The sequence below is a fragment of the Neopelma chrysocephalum genome, unplaced genomic scaffold (assembly GCF_003984885.1).
Source record: "Neopelma chrysocephalum unplaced genomic scaffold, ASM398488v2 Primary Assembly neopelma1_82, whole genome shotgun sequence".
Taxonomy (NCBI): domain Eukaryota; kingdom Metazoa; phylum Chordata; class Aves; order Passeriformes; family Pipridae; genus Neopelma; species Neopelma chrysocephalum.
The window spans coordinates 1,378,468-1,400,395 of NW_020897744.1; the positions used below are offsets into that span (position 1 = coordinate 1,378,468).

The 21,928-nt window shown below is 56.0% G+C and overlaps 3 protein-coding genes across 3 annotated transcripts in view; 2 read left to right on the forward strand and 1 right to left on the reverse strand.

Moving 5' to 3' along the window:
- The window catches only part of ABR (ABR, RhoGEF and GTPase activating protein), a 39,349-nt gene extending 38,508 nt beyond the window's left edge, over nt 1-841 (reverse strand). Inside the window, exon 1 of the mRNA XM_027690921.1 lies at nt 579-841. Coding sequence (XP_027546722.1) covers nt 579-810 — 232 coding nt within the window. The 5' untranslated portion in view covers nt 811-841. The remainder of the gene's footprint in view (nt 1-578) is intronic.
- Nucleotides 842-4,569: 3,728 nt separating this feature from the next.
- BHLHA9 (basic helix-loop-helix family member a9) lies at nt 4,570-5,603 on the forward strand. Its single transcript, XM_027691208.1, has one exon. It carries the CDS (start codon nt 4,811-4,813, stop codon nt 5,555-5,557), a length of 747 nt encoding a protein of 248 aa, XP_027547009.1. The 5' UTR covers nt 4,570-4,810; the 3' UTR covers nt 5,558-5,603.
- Nucleotides 5,604-7,794: 2,191 nt separating this feature from the next.
- Nucleotides 7,795-21,588, forward strand: TRARG1 (trafficking regulator of GLUT4 (SLC2A4) 1). The gene is made up of 3 exons (XM_027690930.1): nt 7,795-8,279; nt 15,327-15,459; nt 16,052-21,588. The coding sequence occupies exons 1-3, from the start codon at nt 7,872-7,874 to the stop codon at nt 16,057-16,059; spliced, it is 549 nt and encodes a 182-aa protein (XP_027546731.1). The 5' UTR covers nt 7,795-7,871; the 3' UTR covers nt 16,060-21,588.
- Nucleotides 21,589-21,928: the final 340 nt, after the last annotated feature.

Genomic DNA, 21,928 nt, shown 5'->3' on the forward strand with positions numbered 1-21,928 from the left:
CTGGGCCACCACCACATCGCCAGGACCCAACTGAGGGGACCAGCAGCCACCCTCCCTCCTTGCACACCTAATGATGGGGCCTTGGCACGGGATGTCCTTGGAAGTCGGACAGGGAGGAGACAGAGCTTGGGGTGGTCTGAGTGGTGGGACAGCACAAGGGCTGGGGGTGGCATTAGCTGTTTGATGGGGGTGGCACAAGGAGTTGGGGCATACTCTGCTCTGTGGCGACACGGGGTGCTCCTGGGTGCACGATGGGGACATCCTGGGGACACCATCAGATCCCCTGCTGTGCCACAGGACTGGGTGCATCAGCTGTGTAGCAGGGATGGCACAGGGGCTTGGGATCGCCTTAGCAGTGGCACGGCATGGGGACACGGGGACCGAGTGGCACGGGATGCCATGGGCACGGCACGGGAGCACAGGACAGGCAGCGCGAGGGCTGGGGATGCCCTCGGCCGCGAAGCGGCTCAGGACGCCCTTGACCATGCGATGGGGACAGCGCAGGGGGTCTCGGGGCTCCCTCGCCGCTGGGGCGCGGGGTGGGGACGGCTCCCCCTCGGCCGCCCCGCGGCACCCACCTGCCGAGGAAGCGTCCTCCGCGTCGGAGCTGCCGCCGCTGCCTCGCTCGGGGGAGCTGCCGGCGGGGCGGGGGGCGGCGGGCGGCGGCGGCGGGAGGGGGGCGCGGGCCAGCGCCGCCTCCAGGTAGCCCACCTTGAACCGCTCCTCGGCCAGCGCCCGCTGCAGGCGGCGCAGGTGGCGGCGGCAGCGCTCCAGCTCCCGCTCCATGGCCCGCACCGAGCCCAGCTCCATGCGGGGCGCCGGCTCCCCCGGGAACTCCGCCTGCCAGTGCCGCGCGAAGTCCGCCCGGGCCGCCTCGCCCGCCGCCATCCCCCCGCCCCGCACCCGAGATTTTTCCCCCTCCCTCCCTCCGGCACCGCCGCCGCCGCCGCCTTCCGCCCCCCGCCGCCGCCGCGGGGCCTGACGTCGCTGCCCGCCCCCGGCCCGCCCCGCCTCGGCTCGGCCCCGCCGGGGCGGGGTCAGCGCTGCCACCGCCCCCCGGCCCCGCTCCGGCTGCGGCCCGCGGCGGGAGCTGCGGGATGGGATGGGGTGGATGGGGTGGAGGGACGCGCACCCCACTGCTCCGACCCTGAGTCCCTCCGCCCCCGGGTCTCCTCGAGAAGCTGCGGGCCGGGGGATGCGGGCGAGGGAGTGCCCGGTGCCGGCAGCGTTAGAGCAGTAACAACATGATAGCTAGTGCCAGAATCCATCCCACGCGCTGCGAGGGATCCCCGAGCTAGGAACAACGGAGCCTTGAAGGCACGGGGTGGCTACTGTGCCATGGGGTGGTTACTGTGCCCCCACCGAGCTGCCCTTCCCCAGCCACTGCATGCCCTGGTCTTCACTGTGGAGCTCTGCCCAGTCTCCTGGCCACCCTGGTCCTCTGGCCTGTGAAACTCTGCCTGCCCTGTTGGTCTCAGGATGGATGGGCCATTCCCAGCAGATGGAGGGGCAGGCACAAGCTCCTGGGGTGGGCAACAGAGTTCTACAACTCCCTGAAAGGAGGGTGTAGCCAGGTGGGGTTGGTCTCTACTCACAAGTAGCAAGTGATAGGACAAGAGAAAATGGCCTAAACCTGTGTCAGTGGAGGTTTAAATTGGATACACAGAACTATTCTGTGATTCCATGAAGGCCCACGTAAAGCCTTTGTGCCCACTCTGCCACACGCTGTGTTTAAGCTGCCAGAGCAGCACGTGCCCATGGCTCACTCACACCTAAACAGACAGGGCTTTCCAACTTTTGCCCTGGGCGGGGCTGTTTCCCTGTGCCATGCAAGGTGCTGGAGGACAGGACCTCCCCAGGGCGGAGGCAGGAGCCTCCAGGCAGCCTGGCCTCAGAGCACTGCCTTTCCCTGCCTCCTGTGACCTGCAGGATGTCGGGCTGTGGATGGATGACTCACCAGCCGCGTCCCTTGTGCCACCTGGCCGTGCCCCAGCAGGAACAAAGCGCCCTATTTATTTACCCACGGGGCCCAGAGTGTGTCACAACAGCCGCCTCCTCCTTCCCCTCCATCACCAGGGGCGGGCACCTCCCTGCACCCAATCCCTGGCTCCCACGCTGCTCTGCCGCAGGGTCCCTTGCTTCACTCTGGCGCATCCATGCCTCCCAGTGCAGCCTTCCCAAGGAAGATGGATGGTGCTGGGACACTGCCAGGAGCTGGGCAGCCCCCCCAGGCCGTGTCAGCTGCCTCCTCACCCCATCAGGGTTTTACCTCCAGTGAGGGCTGTGCTCCCAGATGGCCCCGGCAGCTCTCACCTGGAAGCAGGAGTGGTTTGGGGGTGCTGGATGGGTGTGGGAGAGGGGCAGCCAGTCCAGGGCTCTTTGCAGGAGTTAAGGCCCCGCTCAGCAGCAGTGCTGGGGCAAAGACACCCAGAACACACCTTTGGGCTGCGGGACCCATGAGAGCTGTGAAAATACTGGGAGGTACCCAGCACTCAGCAGTGCCCCAGTCCAGTGTGACACAGGTGGGGTGTCCCTGGGGGCCAAACCACTTCTTAGAGGCTGGGGAGGAGGACAGGGATGCCATGAGTGGCCTGATTTATGTGTGGCGACAGATAATTACGGCTCTTTCATCATCTGTCAGGCAAATGCGCCCAGCAGAGCCCTACAACGTGTTTCTGGTTCCCCATCTCAGCCCATAAATCTCGCCAGCACAAGGTGATAAATCAGCAGGGACCGGGGGAGCAGGGCCTGGGTGGGCGTTCCTGCTGACCTCCCACCCTGTAATGGGCACCTAGGTAGGAAGCGACCAGGACGAGGTGGGGATGGCCCAGCGGGATGCACTAATTACAGGTGGCATCCAGGGCCCCATGATTTATACTCTGGTCTTGCCCGCTTCCAGGAGCTGGGCCTGGATCCCTGCAGCCAGGGCTGCCCAGAGCTGAGACACTGAGAACCCCTGGCAGCTCTCCCCAGCCAGCTCCTGGGGCTGCGGGTAGGATGGGGGCAGCTTTGGGACTGCTGCTTCTGCCCCTCCCTCTGCCCAAGCATCACCCGGCTGGGACTGGCTTTGTGCCCAGCTCAGCCTCCTCCGTGTCTGTTCTGTACTGCACCTCCTGACCTCACACACCAGCAAAAACATTCCCGTGGCAAGGATCTGTGCTGCTTAGCTGGGTTTTAGACAGGCACATCTCTAAGTGGGTCTGACATCCATGTCCTGCTGGCATTCAAGCATCCTGAAGATCCCCTTGCTCCTGAGCTGAGCTCACCAGGTAAGTCAGTGGTCAGGGAGCCTCCACTCCTGGGCAGAGCAAGACTGGGTGGTGAGAAGGATGCTGGAGAGAACAAGAGGGCCATAGTGAGCACAGGTGAGCGCTTAAAAATATTTGCAAGCTTCACCTCCCTTTGAAGTCCTGATGCCTCAACCTCCCCTCTCCCTGAGGCCCTGGCTCCTGATTTATTGGGTTCCTGGAGGAGAGGCACCTAAATTAGCTCAGGCTTCAAAGAGCCAAGAGAGGAGACGGGCAATAGACAAATAACCCCCCGCTAATTGTGGCTATTGATCAAACATGAGCCAGGACGATCAGATAGGAAGGGATGGATCAAGGGGGGCACATTCTCCAGGGGCTCTGCTTTCGCGCCAGTCACCCCAACAATTTGTCAGACCCGCTCCTGGGCTGTTTTTCAAAGCATTACCTGTCGCACAGGAAGGCATTTAGTGACTGCTTGCTAATGAGATGATGGGCAAACACACATAGCTGTCCCTCACTGCTCTGAGGGTGGGGACCTGGCTCTGCCCATGGCCTCCGGACCTGCTGCACCTGGGAAGTCCTTCGTCCCACCAGCTTGTGGATTCAGGAAACAAGGAGCTCCTTTCAGCGTCGTTTTCCCCAAGTAAGTGCTGGGCAGGCCCGTCAGCCCAGACAGCTCTGCCCCCAGGCTCCTGCTCTGCTGTGAAGGGACAGGAAGGCTCTGGATGCAGGTAGCACTTTAGCTCTTTTATCACCTGCCCCAATCCCCCCTGACACATTCCTGCTTCCTGCTCCGCAGGGCAGAGGCATGCCAAGCCCTGCACATTCCTGTACGGATCCCTGACTCCCAGGGGCTGCTCCTTCCCAGGCACCCACCTACCTCAGTGCCCACGGATGCTCCTGGCTCACTGGGGTGCAGCTGTGTGGAGCCTCCAGCCCCAGTCCTGGGCCAGGAGTAATTTTGCCTTCTCCTGCACTCAGCCACAAGACTTGCTCCTCTCTCAGCAGTGTCATCGTTCCGTGCCTCAGTTTCTCTTAGCTGGGAAGTAACAGAGATGCTGTGGCACCCATGAGCTGGGGGGAAAGAAGAGCCAGGATGGTGATGCCCCACGGGGTTCTGCGTCACAGCACCATATAAAACCCAGGGGTGACCTGGCTCAGGCTGAGCCGCCAGCCCACCCAGTGGAGGAGAGAGCAGAGCAGCACAGGGGAACTCCTGCAGCACCCAAATTCTTAGCAGAGACTAAAGCAACCACTGCAACACGTGCTGGGGCCTTTGAGCATCTCACTGCAAGCTCCGGGCACCCCAGCACTGATGCCCCATGCTCCAGCCTGGCACCACATGCTCAGGAGCATCCCCAGGGGCAGGAACCAGGCAGGAGTCGCCCTGTGACTCTCTGCAAAGCCACACCTGCGGCAGGTGAGGAGGGTCAGGGGAGCCACGTGACGAGCCCTGTGGTGGGGTTTTTAGAGGCGGCTGTGTGTCCCTGGAGGAGTGTCTCCCACACCTCCCAGGAGGCAGAACCACAGCAGCACCTCTCCTGTTCCCCCTCGCCGCTGCCATGTCCAGAGTAGCCGTGGGGAAAGGCACAGAGCCAGAGCCAGACAGCTCAGAGGAGGAGCTGGAAGCGGGGGGCACACCCCAGGCATGCTGTGGGCAGAGTCTCTGGGTCCCCCAGGGCAGGGAAGCAGCGGCCTGCCTGGGGGACACTGAAGGGATGAAGGTGAGGAAGAGGAGCAGGCCGGTGCGCTCCAAGGCCAGGAGGATGGCTGCCAACGTCAGAGAGCGTAAGAGGATTCTGGACTACAACCAAGCCTTCAACGCCCTGCGCCTGGCCCTCAAGCATGACCTCGGTGGCAAAAGGCTTTCTAAAATCGCCACCCTCCGGCGAGCCATCAACAGGATCGCGGCTCTGTCCCTGTCCCTGCACGGCGCCGGGTGCTGCTGGCCCTGTGCCCACTCCGAGTGCCACGGCCGGGCTGGGGTCCCTGCGCAGGAGCCAGGGGGGAAGGGCAGCCGCCCCCAGCTTCCCTGGGGGCCCGGTTCTGCAGGCACACGCTGCCCTCCGTCTCCTCTCTGTGCTGAGTTTTCCCCTCAGAGGCAGCTCCATCACTACGAGAGCCCGAAGGAGGATCACTCCATGCCCAGCCCTGCCTGTTGCTCCAGCGGGATCTCCCACCCTGCGCTCCGGGGCACCTGCCAGCAGCGATACATGGGCAGCCTGCAGGACCCCCTGGCCGGGGCAGTCCCCTGGCAGCTGGGCTATTGCCAGAGCTGGGGACACCAGCAGTGCCTCCCCATCCACTGACCTGCGGGGCTGGGGTGGCAAGATGGTGCCAGGAAGGTAATGGATCCATGGGACAAGTGGGGGGAGCGGGAAGGGAGTGCTGGGTAAGAGAGAAGCGCTGCACGATGTGGAGCTTGGCTGCAGTGCTGCTGAGAGCTGGGAACCCCCAACAAGCTGTACTGGACCCCAGCGCTGCCCAGGTCTCTGCTCTGTGGGAAAACTGTGGAATGTAGGAAGTCCTGTGGAAGTGCCAGCTCTCTGTTTCTTGTTGTGAGTTCTCACTGTTGCTGATTGCCACTGTTATTTATTCTCTCTTGCTTGCTCTGTGAGAAAATACGAATTACAAACCCAGCACCAGGGCACTGGCTCTTAATATGTGTGGGATGGACAGATGGGCCGTGGGGATCATGCTAAAGCCCCTGGCTGGCTGGTCACTCTGGCTCCCATCGGTGAAGGAGGGGAGCAGGAGCAGGGAAAGGTTAGTGCCCTGGGACTTCTGATGCTAAGCTCATTGGTACAGACGTTTGTGCCTGGCAGATTTGCGAGGCCGGGAGGGGAGACAGATGTCGGCTTTCATAAAACCCACCCATCCAATTGCAGTTTCCTCCTGATCACAGTGAAGTGGCTCTGGTGGGACAGGCCAGTAGCACGTTCCTTGCCGGCCCCCAAGGCAGGGAGGAAGGGGGAATTTTACTAGAAAGGTCCCTTTTGTCCCTTCCCTCTGGCTTAGAGAGCTTGGACCAGCTGGGAGGGCTCCCTTCCACCCAAGGCTCAGCAAACTGGAATCGCTGCAGGAATCAGGAAGGGATTTACAGCCACACTTACCACAGCTGGCAGATTTTTGGATTGGGCCAATTGCACTGTGTGATTCCCGCAGTGCTGAGCCCCACAGAGCTCCCCCAGCCCCACTGCTCCCACCCCAGTGCTCCCAGCATGGCTGCCAACATACCAAGGGCAGTCTGAGCTCCTTCCCTGCCGAGGAGCACGTGCTGGAACAACCATCTCAACCCTCTGCTGTTGTGTGCCAGGCCCTCCCCAGGGTCTCCTCCTCCTTCCTTAATCCCCAGTGGGACAAGGGAGCTGGGCTGGGAGCAGGGGAAAGCTGGCAGCAGCCAGGAGAGAGAGCTCTTTGCTCAGCAAAGGAGCCTCTTTAAAGTGCTGATGGTATGAGGCATCTTGGCTTCAGTCTCTGACAGGTGTTCCCTTTGCCAGAAGAAGGCCTGCAGCCCTGTCCACGGAAGGAATCCTGCTTCTCCCAACAGCATCCCTGCCCTGGGTGCTCTCCCTGCTCTGGCTCTCCGTGGAGCAGCACAGAGCCCTGCTCTGCCTGTCAGCAGCCATCACCCAGGGGGTGAGAGCCCAGCAACACCAGCATTCAGGGAAGGTTTAAGTGACACCCTAACTCAGACAGGAACCCCTCCCTCCTCACAGATTTGCATCTCCATGTTTTTCCCCCACCAGCTTTGGTGACCAGCTGAAGTGAGAGATGGAAACAGCTGGTCACAGAGGCAGAGGGGGATGCAAAACCTCACAAGACCCTCCCAGAGCTGGGTCACCCCACTGCGTTACAAAACGCAAGTCCTAATTCTACCTGGAGGCTGCAGGATGGAATAAGGCTCTGGGCAGGGCTGGGCAGCAGGTCCTGGCTGGCATCAGGCTCTGTGGGCACCTCTCAGGGAGGCAGAAGGTGCTGGGTGTGCCCTGTAGATGGCACTGACCCAGGGCAGCCCCAGCCCAGCTCTGCAGCGATGAGGGGCATTGTGAGGGTCTGCTCTGTGCCGCACGCCCCCCACCTACCTGGGAAAGGGTTTTCAGCCAGGAGGGAGGCAGGGGCAGCAGGGCTGTGTGCACCCAGCACGGACTCACCCTCGGCACCCTCCGCGCCGCCGGGGCTGGAGGTGGCCCCGACCCCGCCGGCACAGGCGGAGCCCGACCGGGGCTGAGCTCTCACGTACCGCTGCAGCGGAGTGGAGCCCGTGGGAGCCCCCGGGAAGAGCGGGGGGTCGGTGGGGCGGGACAGAGCCCGGGGCTGGGCGGGTTGGAGGCGGCGGGGACACCCCTGCTCTCCCACCGCTCCGCTCCGCCCCGCCGCATCCCCGCCAGCATCCCGGGGGGGCCGCGGCGCCGCCCGCACCGGGACGGGCGGAGGCTGAGCGCGGCCCGGGGGTGAGGAGCGGGGGGCACGGGGGCACCCCGGGGGCGGGCCGCGGCCCCGATCCTGCCCCGGGGGCCGAGCCGGGCTGGCCCCTCCTCCGGCTCGGCCTCCCGGGGGGCGGCGGGCCCCGAGCGCAGAGCGGCGGCGGCGGGGCGCTGCCGGAGCCCGCTCCGCCGGGCCATGGCCAGCACCGGCTCCGCGCCCGGGGGCGCGGGCGCGGGCTCGGGCTCCGGCTCGGGCTCGGGCACGGTGCTGCCCACCCGCTTCCAGGAGACCGAGAAGCTGCTGTCGGCGACGGAGGGCCGGGAGGAGAAGGGCCTCCGCGGCTCCAAATCCTTCACGGCAGCACTGCCCGGCGAGACGGAGCGCAACGGGCACGGGCTCGGCTACAAGTCGGTGTCGGTCGGGCACCTGGAGGCGCCGCCGCTCTCGCCGTCCCGGCTGAGCCTGGGCAGAGCCTCTTCCACGGCCACCAGCACGGCGGCCCCGGAGCAGGGCCGCCCGCGGGACTACCTGGTGCTCGCCATCTTCTCCTGCTTCTGCCCCGTCTGGCCCCTCAACATCGTGGGCCTCGTCTTCTCCATCATGGTGAGTGCGGGACCCGCCGGGCTCACAGACCCGCCCGTTCCCCCCCGGTTCCCCCGCCGCCCCCGACGGCCGCCCCGGAGCTGTCCGCGGTGCTGCACCGCCGGGACCGGGGCGCGGCGGGGCGGGAGGCGCCCGCACCGCTCCCGCAGCGCTCAGCCCGGGGCGCGGGGGCTCGGCCGGGCTGTGCCGCCGCTCGGCTCCCGCAGGGCGCTCCGGTGCGGGTCCGGGGAACGGAGGCGGGAGGAGGCGGGCGGGGAGCGGCGCCGAGCCCGGGGCAGCGCGCGGGGAGGCGGAGGGATGGTTGTGGAAAGGGAGGCGGTGGGATGGAGATGGAGATGCGGGGAGGCAGCGGGACGTAGATGGAGATGGGTGGGGGATCCCAGGGCAGGGCTCCGGGAAGCCCGTTGGCTCCGGGAAGCCCGGTAGCTCCGGGAAGCCCGATCCCTGCCGCCAGGCAGCGGTCCAGAACGACTCGCCGGGCTTTCCCGGGAAGGAGCTGCGAGGCGAAGCAATGACAAGGGATCTCCCTCCGCCCCTCCTAGCCCAGCCCTGCAGCACTGGGGAGACCCTGGCTGGAGGCTGGTTCCTGTCCCTCAGGCACTTCAAAGGGTCAGGTGCACTTGCAGCTCTTTTAGTTGCCCCGGAGAAGCAATTTTCTCCATTAAACATCCCCCAAACCTCTGCAAATACACCAACAGCCGAGCAGGGCAGAATGAAGCCAGCCAGCCTCCCACCCATCTCGGGTACAGGTGGCTCAGTCAGCACAGCCCTACAGGCACGGCCACCCCCTTACCCATCAGATGCTGCTCTCTTGTACAGCCCCCCCCGGAACCTTCTGTGCCTTTGATTTGCAACAAAGGCAAATCTTTTCTTTGAAAAATCATCTCAGCTACCTGCTTAGCACACAGAAACACACCGAGGGGCACCTGCAGCCAGCACTTCCCCAAAAACCAACAACAACTTGGAGGCAGGCACTGGCAGTTGCCACAGAAAGCCCTCTAGAGAGACCAATTTCCATTTTGAGGAGGAATCATCGTTTCTGCCAGTGCCAGCTGTCATCTGCGTAGTACAGTTGTGTGGCAGAGCCTGTTTAGGCAGCATACAGGGAAGCCAGCCAGCCTTGTTTGGCTTTGCACTGCAACGAGAGGGAAAGCAGCTGGGTATTGCATATCCATGGTAATAAACAAGGTCTCTCACGGGGATTTTCCAACCACATTAGCCTTCATGCAAAATAGATTCTCACACTCTCCCTTGCAGGCGTCAGAGCCTCCAGGGCAGTGGGGATGTGCCTTGGGCCACACGAGCCCCATGGAGTAGAAGAGAAAGCAGTGAAAAAGGAGCAGGAGTTAGTTAATCCTGCCAGACAGTGAGGGACTGGGTGTAGTGACTGTGTCACACCCAAAGGCAGGCAGGACCAACAAGGCAACAAGACTGTTTGGCTGCCCTCTGCTTCCAAGGCCCTTGGTCACATTGACCAGAGCTCACTCAGAGCTGGGGAAGGAGAAGCCCAACCCCAAAGGCAGAGGTGCACTCAGATGAGCTTGTTCTCCAGGACAAGGTCTATAGCACACACAGTTCACTTAATTTATTACTGCCCTTTCTAGTCCTGGCCCTGCCTACACCATCACCCCCTCCACACACCCCCACCTGACAGGCAGGGAGCTCCACACGGCAGCAGCAGAGCAGGATGAGGAGTGATCCTTCCTCTGTGCTGACCCTGGGGAAACAGGAAACATCTGTCTGGGTCCTTCTGCCAGCAGGAACAGCTCTGAGGGCATTGGCTGATGCTTTACCTGCTTACAGCAGGGAGCAATTTAGCTCCCAGTGACCCCCAGGGTTCCCACAGGCTTAATTTTTTTCACAGAGTAAAACCTGGGAGTGCCTGATCATGCACAAATCTGAGCAGGAACCAGGTTTTTGTGATTCCTGTCACCTGGGGGAACAGGAGGACCTTTCCACAACGTGCTGACGTTCCTTTAACTCTGCAATTGTGCCTTTCTTTCCTAAGTCAATGCTTTTGCACATGAAAGCTTTTTTTTCTGGGTAATAAGCATCCAGAGAGGAAAGCAAATGAATGCTTCTGAGTTTAGTGTCTCATAAATCATTTTCCAAAAGCTGCTCTCAGATCCCAGCAGGGCCTATAGCCAGAGGTGGAAAAAAACCCCCTGCTTTAGCCTCCAGCCTGTTCCTGCTAATGCTGGTCTTGTGGAAACGAGTTACCTGGAGGCTCCTCCACCAATCCCGGGATGCATTTTCTTGGCCAAGTGAGGATCTGGCTGCACTGTGGGGTTCAGGTCATTCCCCAAGCCAGAGAGTGGGACTGGTGGACACAAGGACAGCGCAGGCCCATGGGACCCATCTCAGAGGAGTGAAGGGCAGAGCTGGGTACCACACACACACACACACACACACACACACTGCATTTCTGCTGTGAGTCCCTTTCCCTTCCCACCAAAGTGCAGCCACATTGGGGGAAGGAGCAGAGAGGTCACAATATACAAAACTCTGAACAAATGAAGGGAAGTGAAAATACCCAGCCAGAAGAACCATATATTAGCATCAAGGGCAACCCTGCAAAGCACTTGGTGTCCAAAATAAGTGGTGTCATCCCCAAAAGATGTGGGAGAAGTTGGACTATCCTTACTCATTTTAAATGCCACAGTCATCTATATGAGCCTGGAGCTGACTTACTTATACCCCTCTTGGAATGTTTCCTTCAACAAAACACAAGTGTTGAAGATTAGTGATTTATTTTGAGTCATTGGTGGAAGGCAGCAAAGAGCACCCAAAGCCAGTTCATAAATTGGGAAAGATTGCAGGGAAGAGGACGTGATGATTTGTCTTCCCCATCCCTGGGACTAGCACAGAAAAGTAATTGCCTTCATTTGCAACAGGGTCACTTAGGGAAAAAACCCATTTTGAACAGTAACTGGAACAGATAGCAGTGGGAAACAGGTAAGATTAATAACTTCTGCAACACCCAGCCCTACCTGGCTCCACAGGTGCTGCAGTACAGCACTCGCTTCCAAGGTCCTTCAGATTTTCCAGCCCTGGGCTCTAACAGGAATCCCTTGGCTCACACACAGTGACTCACTCCCCCGTCGCCCTCGAGCCTTTCTGAGATGTTCTGCCTCGGCGGGTCTCCATTAATAAACAAGATGTTAATGTTTTTATGTGGAAAGCAAAACACAGGATTAGTGATACTAGAGAACTACAATCAAACTGTTCCACACCAATGAATAATATATGTACAGTACCAAATGCTTGCTAAACACCCCATGCCAATGCTGATGTGTTTTTTTGTAATTGTTCAGGATAAATGAGCAATAAACACTTGCAGAAAGCTGTAGTGATAAATACATTGAATTTGTTAGCCTATATATTTTCCCTAGAAGACAGCTAAAACTGCATAATTCACTGCAATCTAACCCACACCCTGCCAAAATATTACACTTGTTACAAAAACCAGAGCCTAAAGAGATAAATCCTCAGAGTTGGAGCTTTTAGTAAGCAGGGCAGGGATTCTGTCGATCCCTGGGCTACTGCATCCTCCCCATCTCTTGCCACCAACCCATGAGGCTTCATTTTGTCACCTCCTGTTCTGTCATGAAAATAGCTCTTGGCTGCATCCCATCGCTCTTAGAGCCAGTCTGGCAAACCTGCTGTTGAGACCAGGAGGAAGGAGGTCCTGAGCTCTGCTGGTGTCACTGGTGATGTACAGGGTGGCACTGAGTGGAGCAGGACGTTTGCAGGGATGCAGTGGAAGCAGTGGCCTGCCTGTTTGAGGCTCTGCTGTGTTATTTACATGGTGATACAAACTAAAATGAGTACATGGAAACCTCCAAAGCTGCATTTTTCCTATGGAGCAGCTGCCTGGGCCGGGCATGTTTTGGTCACGGTGCTGCCAAGAGGCAGTGGCATTAAAGAAGGATGAATGGGAAATGGGAGAGTAGCATCAGATATTTGTTTGTTCAGACTCTCAGTGATGTTTCATGGTTAGTGCTGGAGCACGACTAGGCCTCCTAACCCTTAATTAATTAATTAATTAATTAATTTAAAAAACATGTGGCAGGGGACCCTTTCCAGCACAGTTATTTCTGAGATACGCATTTTTTGAAAGGCAAGGGGGATTGCTTTGATCCCCTTCCACCTTTAACTTTTTTTAACTCGTACATTTATTTTCTTAACTCAGAGTTTCCCCAGTTTTAGCAGGCACAGCCCAAAGGGAGGAGCTGGCAGATGGCACAGGGAGATGCTGGCCCTGCAACCTGCCCCAGATCCCCTTCTCCTGACCCCTGGCTCAGCCAAGGCAGCACAGCTGGAGATGGATGGGGCAGGGGAAGAAGCCTTTAACCCACGTTAAAATGTTAAATACTTAAAAGCATCTCTAAATAAAAAGTAACTGCTCAAAGCAGTTGAAGTATCTAAAAAACCCTGTTCCCAGTGAAGTCAAGGGGAGTTTCACCCGACTCCTCCACTGGATTAAGGCTGCTGGGCTCCCTTCTCCCCCCATCCTGCCTCGCTTCCCTTTCCTCTCACTCCAAACCTCCCCAACCACGCATAAATATTACCAACAGTCCTTAAAACCCCTTTACCCAGTTTTCATCCCTCCAAACCCCCTTCCCAATGGGCTTCACGGGAGGCAGGAGGGCACTGCACGAATCTGGGAAGGCTTTTCAGCCCGGAGAGCCGGGCTGGTCGCAGCCCATCTGCCTCTGGCCGAGCAGGGAGCTCCTGCTCCACTGATGGAGGGGCTCCGGCCTCTCCACTGCACAGGCAGCAAATGCTGACGCACGGTGAGTAATTCCACCACAATATCCTCGCGTGGGACTGCACAGCTGCCCTCTGCTAAGTGCTGGGAGCTCCCTCAGCCAAGGGCAGGACGCCCAGCACACCCTTTCCGGCAGGATCAGGAGCGCTCCGGGCCCTTCTCTCAGCAGCAACGCTTCTCCCTCACCAGGAATTCTTATTTCCAGTGTTTTTTTCTCTCGGGAACCAAATGATTTGCCAATTAGAAGAGCAAGAAAGAAGATGGGTAATCACTTCCTCTGAGAGTTTATGATGCCTCTGTGTGTGATGTTTGTTGATGAGCTGTGCTTGGCCTTCAGGATGCTCTGTGTGGTTGGTGAGGGTGGAGGCTTCTCTATAGCCCAGCAGGTGCTGCTGAGCCCAGGGCTGTGAGCTCAGAGGGCTCAGGCCACAGCATCACTCTTGCTCCCCTGTCAGGTACCAGGCAAGGTTTTGCTCATCCAATCTTACATCTTTTCCCTTTGGGTGTGACCCCCAAATCCTGCTCAACCCACCCAGCCCCAGCTGCACTGCTGGACAGACCCTGGGGGAACTTCACTAACCCCCCAGAGATGCTTCCAGGGTCTGGATCTCAGCCAAGCTCGTGGGTGGCCATCCCTGAGTGAGTAGTGAAAAGCAAAATTTCGAAGGGAACCTCCAAATTTTCTTTTCCATTCCCTTACGTGGCCACTTGTGCTTGAAGATAAGGATCAATTCAGCCCACTGAAAGCCTGCCATAAAAATGCTGGTGCCCACCAACATTACGGGATCACAGAATCATTTAGGTTGGAAAAGCCCTCTAGGATCATCAAGTCCAACCATTAACTTAACACTTCCATGTTACCACTAAACCACATCCCCAGCTGCCACATCCACACATTTTTTGAACACTTCTAAGGATGGTGACTCTACCACTTCCCTGGGCAGCCTGACCACCCTTTCAGTGAAGACATTTTTCCTAATATCCAACCTAAACCTCCCCTGGTACAACTTGAGGCCATTTCCTCTTGTCCTATCACTTGTTACCTGGGAGAAAAAACTGGCTCCCACCTGGCTCCACCCTCCTTTCAGGGAGTTGTAGAGAGTGAGAAGGTCCCCCCTGAGCCCCCCCAGCTCCCTCAGTTGCTCCTCATCAGACCTGTGCTCCAGATCCTTCCCCAGCTCTATTACCTTTCTCTGGACATGTTCCAGCATCCATCAGCACCAGGCAAATCCTGCTCTAGCTCCAGCTTTTGGGGATCTCTCTTCATCCCTTAATGACTCCTCACAAAATGATTTCCAGCCACCTACTCGTGCCTTCCCCCATCCCACTCCTTAGCCCTGCCACAGCCAGGGAAACCCTGCTTTTCCTTACAGCACAGGGGAAAGCTCTCACTGAGCTGCCTGAGGAGATCAATAGAGCAGCAGGGGAAATCACAATGAAACCAGGACCAGAATAGAGAAGCTCTATGGACTATTCCTCCCCTCCCTACAGTGCACAAGAGAGCAGGAATTCACTGTAGGAGGACTGCATTTAAAAAGAGAGATGGCGAACACAACCCGCCTGTGTTGAAGCAGAAATTCAGGGTGATGCAGAGGCACCGAAGCACATCCCATCATGAGGGGAAAGCCAGTGGTTACCACTTGTTTTATCAAAGCCTGTTCCTCTCACACACACATCCAGCTCCAAAGGTACAGAGGCCTCATGCTGCTTTGGAAATGTCACTGCATTTTTGTCCAGTTTGTCAGTGCTGGTTAAACTCACAATATACATTGCTGCTCAATACATATGTTTGCAGAAGAAGAGGGAAGCAGGATGCTTGTCTGTACAAAAGCTGCAGAGGGTTGGTGGTACCCCATGGAGATGCAATTCCCCTGCACAGTCCCATAGAATTGAGCTGCTTCAGGGACTGCAGTCAAAAGTTTCAGGGTTTTCCATGAAAGATGCAGAGAGGGGCTGATGCTGGCTGGGGCTCTGCTGTGCCTGCTGTCCCATGCCAGGGTTATTTCTTAGTCACTCCAGCAAAAGACAGGCTTGAGTCAGTCCAGCTCCTACCCAGGGAAGCAGAGCAGCTTCCCAAATGGATTGTCCAGGCATTCCAGTTTATCAGGACCATGGGCTGTCAAAGCCGTGGGCTCACCAAGGGGATTCGCGTGTCATCCTGTAAGAGCTCAGGGTGGCAGGTCCAGCCCCTGGGGACACAGAGCTCTCAGTGTGGGGAGGTACAGCCAGGGAGCCACTCTGCCATTCTCAGGAGCCTCTCTCTGTGTCCCCCCCAGTCGAGGAACAGTGGGCAGCAAGGGGACACGGACGGAGCCCGGCGGCTCGGACGCATGGCCAGGCTGCTCAGCATCGTCTCCATCGTCCTGGGGACCATCATCATCGTGATCTACATTTCACTCAGCGTCAGAGGTAACACTTCCTTCTCTTTTCCACAGTCCAGCTAGAGCAGGAACCTCACGTGGCTCCAACCCAGTGGACAGGACACACCTGCCCACCATCCACCACCCTCGGGTAGATGGAGCTCCATTCCCATCCTAACGGAACTGGGAGAGCACTAAACCCCTGCAGTTCAGGCTGGTTTGACCATCACCAGCTGCACACACACATGCAAGAACAGTTCAGAGAATGGGCTCCTGGTAGTAACCACATACACTGTCCAAATGACCAGCATGGAAAGCCCTCCCTGTGCTGTCCACAGTGCTGTGGTGACCACACAAGATCGCCCTGGTGACAGGTTTTGCCCTGGCAAAAGCTGTGGTGGGTTTAGAAGAGTGGAGTGGGGTAAAACCAGAAGGGTTTCAGGTCACAAATCAACCTTCCCAGAAACACAATCCCAAAATGTTTGGGGAACCTCCCAAACACAAACCCACCTGCCAAACCAGCATGACCAGCACAGCTCAGGCAAGCAGGGGCCTCAGAAACACCCAAAGCCCAATCCGGGAGTGTAAGGGAAACATCTGTGACCATTGGAAGCTGCCCTAAGACTCTCTTTCTCTTCCAGTTTCCTAGAAGACGTTTCAGCATGCAAATACCTTGAAGAGGAGGAAGACAACTTTCCTTTTGGGGTTTTTACTTTCAGCCTTGCAACAAAAAAAAAATTGTCACAGTGTAGGTGGGCAGCCCTAGACAGCCTGCTCTGGAGCGCCGTCGGAAGGAACGCATGCTTCTATTCACTCTTGGAAATGAGTCTGTACAGGTGATGGGATAAAAAAACACCAGGAGAAGGAATGGGAAAGGCCATCGGACACCAAGCGGAGAGGAGAAGGGGGAAATCCACTACCTCATTCCCCTCCAGCAAAACTCACGGAGTGGGGAGACAACTAAAGTACAAGAGGAGGAGAGAGTTTCAAGAACGAAGCTTGTTTTAAAAGAAAAATCTAAAGGCGGGGACGGGACATTTCGAGGAATCCTCCTAAGGATTTTGGCACAAGTCACTGGACTTTTGGGGGGTTGTTGGTTTTTAAATCGTCAAATTCTCTGTCTCTACAAAACAAAACAAAGCTCAAACTGCCATCAGGAGCTGAGAGCTGTTCCACGAGGAGGAGGAGGAGGGAGGGCAGAGCTGCAGCAGGACCACGGCTCTGCTCCGCGCGGAACGCAGCCGCAAAAGCTGGAGGATGTGGTGGGTGCTTTTGTATTTTTGATGAAAAAAAAAAAAGAGACAATGACCATTTGCATGCCTTTGGGAATGTTCTCCATATCTGTTCCTACGAGCTCTTTTATCACTTAGGGCAGATCTCAGAGCTGGCAGAGCAGGATGTTGCTGCATGAGAACCCCAGGCTCCTCCTCACCCCGACCCCATGGTGGGCTTTTTAATGGAAGGAAAGATAACATGTTCCCTGTGAATCCACACATTTCCCTCTGTGCACCCAAAGGGAGGTGCTCATGGCACCCAGACAAGAGCCTGGTTAACCTGTAGCAGCAGCACCAAGGCACAGAGAGCACATTCCATCCACTTACACCTTGATGTCACATCATGACGCTCATGCAGAAGCTTCAGTGTGATCCAGCCCCTGCCACTGCTCATCTCCCTGACCCTTTGGGGCTTCAGCTTAGGGCCTTCCAGGGGATTTTCAGGGGCATGGAGGAGTTTTTAGATCCCTGCTCTTCTCCCTGCACCCCTGACGTGCTCTTCTGCATCTCTGGAAATCTCCAGTGTCCCCAGAGCTGTCCGGAGTCAGTTCCACAAGTTGTATTATTTTGTAATGTTTTGTATTTAACATAACAACAACATAGACTTTGCTCCTCCCACTCTGCCTATAGGTACCACAGGCCTCACCATGTCTTCCACACCACACAGCTCCCTTGGCCATTTCCCGTGGGATACAATCATGACACCCCCTGAAGCCTCCTTCCAGCCCCATCCCTTCTCCTTCCTGCTCACCCCATCCTTGCTGTGGGTTGTTCCTGGGGTTGGCCCTCTACCCATCCACCCAGACTATGCAAAGTTTCATTGCCTGTTGTTTTAGTCAGGCTTTGTAGATGACTTCTGGCCATGTCCACTGGCTCCCTATTACCTGAGTCTCTTTTATCCAAACTTTGCTGACACGAATACACGACCAAGAGCTGCACTCCCTGGCCTTTCTGCCAACCTGGGACCCAGAAATATGGACTGACTGAGAAATGTGGTCCTTCAGGGCACTTCTGCTCCCTAACATCCTGAAAAACACCCCAAACCTTCGACCAAATTTAATGCTTCCGAGGGCTTGTCTACATGGAGAATCCACTACACACCATAAGAAACTTCACAACATGGCAACTGCTTGGCACTGACTTCTTCTCTGGGCTGTGAATGGGCACAGGGGGTTAGCACAGGGTAGGGGTGAACTGTAAATCCACGCTGTAGTTACTCTGTAGTAACTAACGTGCAAAGCCACAGGCACGGCTGTGAAAATTCTCTTGTCCCCTGTTTGCTTGCTCCTCTTTAAAATGTTTTCTTTTGCTACACATTATTTGAATCCAGGGGGTGAGAAAGCCAAATCCCCCAGACATGCTGTTAACAATTTTCTCTACACTAAAAGGGATTCCAGGGACTCACAGCAATAGCACTTCACTACAGCACCTTCTCGGGCTCTATTCCCATCCACCCCTTTGCCAGCACTTTATTACAAGAAACTGGCTGCTAAAATGGACCAAATCCGCAATTTTTCTTTTCCAATTTATCTTTTGTGAGTTCAGCAAACAGGAGACCACTGAGGGCTGCTGGGTGGGAGCTCCCACCCGCATCCTCTGTCCAGGTGCCCCTTGGCACCAGACCTGTTCCTCCCAAGCTTTTCAGAAACCCTCCCTTGGACATTCCAACTTTAATCTTACGGCTGTTGAAATCCCACCAAATCCCCCACGTTTCTTTCTTTGACTCTTGAACCCAAAAGCTGCTTGCTGGCAAAAAGGTTTCATTTTTTTTGGGCTACACAAAGGCAGTGCTGCCTTGTCCATGCATCTTCTCCCTTCACCGCTGAGCTGCTGGAATTCAGCTGATGGGAAGAGCTGGGCAAGCTCCTCCTCAGGCAGGAAGGGCCGACGGTCAGGGAAAAGTGAGTTATAGGACTTGAGAGCACCAAGTGTTTATTAAGTAAGAATTTAAATGCTCTTTTATCATTATATAAAGCCTTTCATCTAAAGTGCTTTCCCTCACCCAAAGGATTAATCCCTGCCACCCCCCACGAGGTGGGTTCACATTACGCTGCTCTAATTGCACGGATGGCAAATGCTCAGTCACAGGCACCGAACAGCTCCAGAAACAACCACCTCTTTCCTTCTCCTCCTTAATAGAACCGTGTATGAACACGGATTTCCTTTGAACCTGATTTTTCCAAAGGGATCTAGACAAACTAAACCCCACTACAGTTCAAAATGGACTAGGATACCTGCAGTCAGGAAGGAGGTGGGTGATCTGTGAGGCAGCTGCAGTGGTCCTTGCCAGGAGAAGTCCCAAGTCAGGGAAGCACAGAGCAATGGAGGTACCAGGATTCCCCTAAATGCAGGAGAGGGCAGAAACATTCCCCAAAAACCCCATGGTGATGATTTATTGTGTGCACCCAGACAGAGTTTGTTCCTCCTGTCTCACCAGGCAGCTGAGGGAATGCTTCTCACCTCACTATTAAGCATAAAGAAAAAAAAAGAAAAACCAGAACACTTAAATCCCTTTCATTCTAAAATCTTCTTTCTGATTAGATACAACTGTACTGCACTCTTGAATGTAGCTTTTTTTCTTATCCTGCATTTAAATCCAGAGAAAAGCCTCTACAGTTATCCCTGACAAAATATTTCCTCTGCTCGTAACCTGGCTTTCCAGTGCTGGAGAAATAAACCCTCCAGGGATATCTGGAAAGTCCCTTCTCTCTGCCAGCTTCTCCACACATTTTGCAGCCTGTTTTGCAAAGGTTTTGTCACTTTGCTCTTCTCCACATCACACACAGTTTCATCCCAGCTCAGCTGCCTCTTTGGCTCTTTTGGGGTGGAATTATCTTGTATTCATGAAGGAAGAGGTTGCAGAGCCCCCAGCCCCTGGCACACACCTGACCTGTGCTGTCTTACAAGGAGGTAGATGAAGGCAGAACTCTGAGGCCACCAGCAGGCACGGTCACTCCTTTGGTCTACATCCAGGGATCAACAGCGTTCCTCGTGATTATTTGCTGCTTTAGTGCTCATCTTAATGCAAGCATCTCTTTTTCCATATCCAGGCACAGCCACTTCTCTCCTTAACTTGGCTTTTAGCACAGGAGGGCAATCACAAAAACTATGTCACAAGACCTTCCCTCTCCATCCCCACAAACAAACCCTGTTACTTATCTCCCAGCTCTTTCCCACCTGCTGCAGCCTCCTCTAAGCACACACGTCAGAGTGGAGTTTTCTGTGTTTGCAACTCTGACAGTCATGAAATCCTCAGGACCTGCCCAACTTGCACCCCCTGGTGAAGGAGAGGTAAGAGATCTGAGCAGTGTGGTGGCAATCCAGCCTTACCTGACAGCAAAGCTGAGCTGGTGGGAGGAGAGCTCGCTGAAGGGCTGGAGAAGGTGGGAAACGTCTCTAAATGTAAGCTGAAGTAGGAGTTACAATCGACAAGTGTGAGGTCCTGGTGGGATATAAATACACAGTTTGCACTGCTCGGGAAAGAGCCTCCGAACAGAGCACGTGGCTGTGGCACCTCTCTGGCACTGGTGGCCCTGGGCTCCTTTCCTGGGGTTTGGGGCAGAGCTGGGCTCTGTGGAGAGGCACAGAAGGGCCCTTGCTGGGTGCAGCAAGGCTGGATCAAAGCCTTAAGCTGAACCAGCAGTTTGCTGCTGCCGAGCAGATGAACTGGCTTGGCTTCATAGCAGCTCCTCGCAGGATGCAACAACCGAGGGTCAGGAAAGGTCTGGCACAAGTCAGTGGGTCACAGCAACACGCTGGCTGGTGCCTGCAGAGGAGACCAAAGGGATCTGAGCAGCAAGGGAGGAAAGAAAGCCAACAAAAGAGTTCAAAGTTTGCTGTGCTCATGATGGGTTTGCTTTTTCCGGTCGGTATTTCACCCTGTTCCAGTTTACCCCTCTCCCCCCATCTCTGTTGGTTTACTGTGCTTTCCCCTCAGCATTTCTACCCCTGGAACAATGTGTGAGTCCCACAGGCTCTTTCCTCCCATCCTCTGCCTCTCCTTTAACCAGGACAGGTCTTGCTGGCAATGACATGTCATGGCTGGGCTCCTCTGGAAGGGGTTAGCGAGGGCAGGGAACCTCTGACCTGGGCTCCCTGCAGAGCCCAGCACGTAGTACCTGACCTTCCCAACACACTCTTCTCCATGTAGACAAGGGGAGCAGATCCTGCCTTTTATAGAAAATTAAAACCCCATTTCTGTTCATTCTGAGCCCAGGAATAGGCTGCAGAAATGCACCCACTAGGCTGGCCCCATGACTTCTTCTTTTTTCCCCCTGATACCCTCACCCTTGCCCTACCACTTTGTTACTTATCACAGAACCACAGCCAGGGTTGCACTGTCAAGCTCAAATAATTCAGATTTAAGATTGTTTTTCATCTTTTAATTTTGGCAAAACCAGTTAGGTTTGGACTGAAAAAAACTCCCCTGCTTGGGCACAAAGCCAAGGGGGTGGGGGGGGAAAGCAGCCTTTTCAAAGTGGGAATATTTGTAAAGCATTTGCTGACACCAGTAGATAGCGAAATTCAAACCTATAAATACCCATCCAGGATAAGAAACATCAGAAAGGGAACGTGTGCAGGATTCAGCAAGGCAACCCTGATCCCACCTGGGAGCAGGGGCCCTTGTTAGATGGTGCCAGGACATGATCCTTGGTGTGGAAGTGCAGGGTCCATCCCCCCACTGCCACAGCCACCGTCCACACACCGGCTCCTCCTGTTCCAAATCCAAAAGGGAAGAGCCACCATCCACACACAGCATGAACACACCAGGAACTGCAGCTGGGTGCTTCTCTTTGCTGATAAATGTTTCTTTTTCTGCAGGATGGTATGGTATATCTTATATACTTTCTTTGTATTTCTTGGCATGAGAAAAAAAAAATTAAAATGTAACATGCATGGTCAAAGCTGAACTGGTTTCTTCTGTCTAAATGAGAAAAAAAATTATCCAAACTACTCATTTAACTGTTGCTTCACACTCCAAGAGCAACCAGTTGGTATTTTGGGTGCAGTGGGCTGCAAATAATATGTACAGGCAAAGAGTAGAAGAAAACAGCACAAGTCAGAGCAGAGAGAGGTGCAGAGAGATCAGCCTCGTGCTGCAGAGACAGGCAGCACCTCGGGAAGCACAGCTATTGTGGGAGGTCTCTGCCAGCCAGAGAAGGAAATCAACCCTCCTTCCTTGCAGGGCACAAGGACGGGATATGGGGAGCAGTCCCTGGAACTGCTTCTCACACAGCCCTGGCA

Bases quoted from the DNA above. Each gene is read 5' to 3' on its own strand.
- TRARG1 (XM_027690930.1), top strand. From the start codon at position 7,872: ATGGCCAGCACCGGCTCCGCGCCCGGGGGCGCGGGCGCGGGCTCGGGC. The intron at 8,280-15,326 runs GTGAGTGCGGGA...TGTCCCCCCCAG, and splicing joins GCCTCGTCTTCTCCATCATG to TCGAGGAACAGTGGGCAGCA.
- BHLHA9 (XM_027691208.1), top strand. From the start codon at position 4,811: ATGTCCAGAGTAGCCGTGGGGAAAGGCACAGAGCCAGAGCCAGACAGC.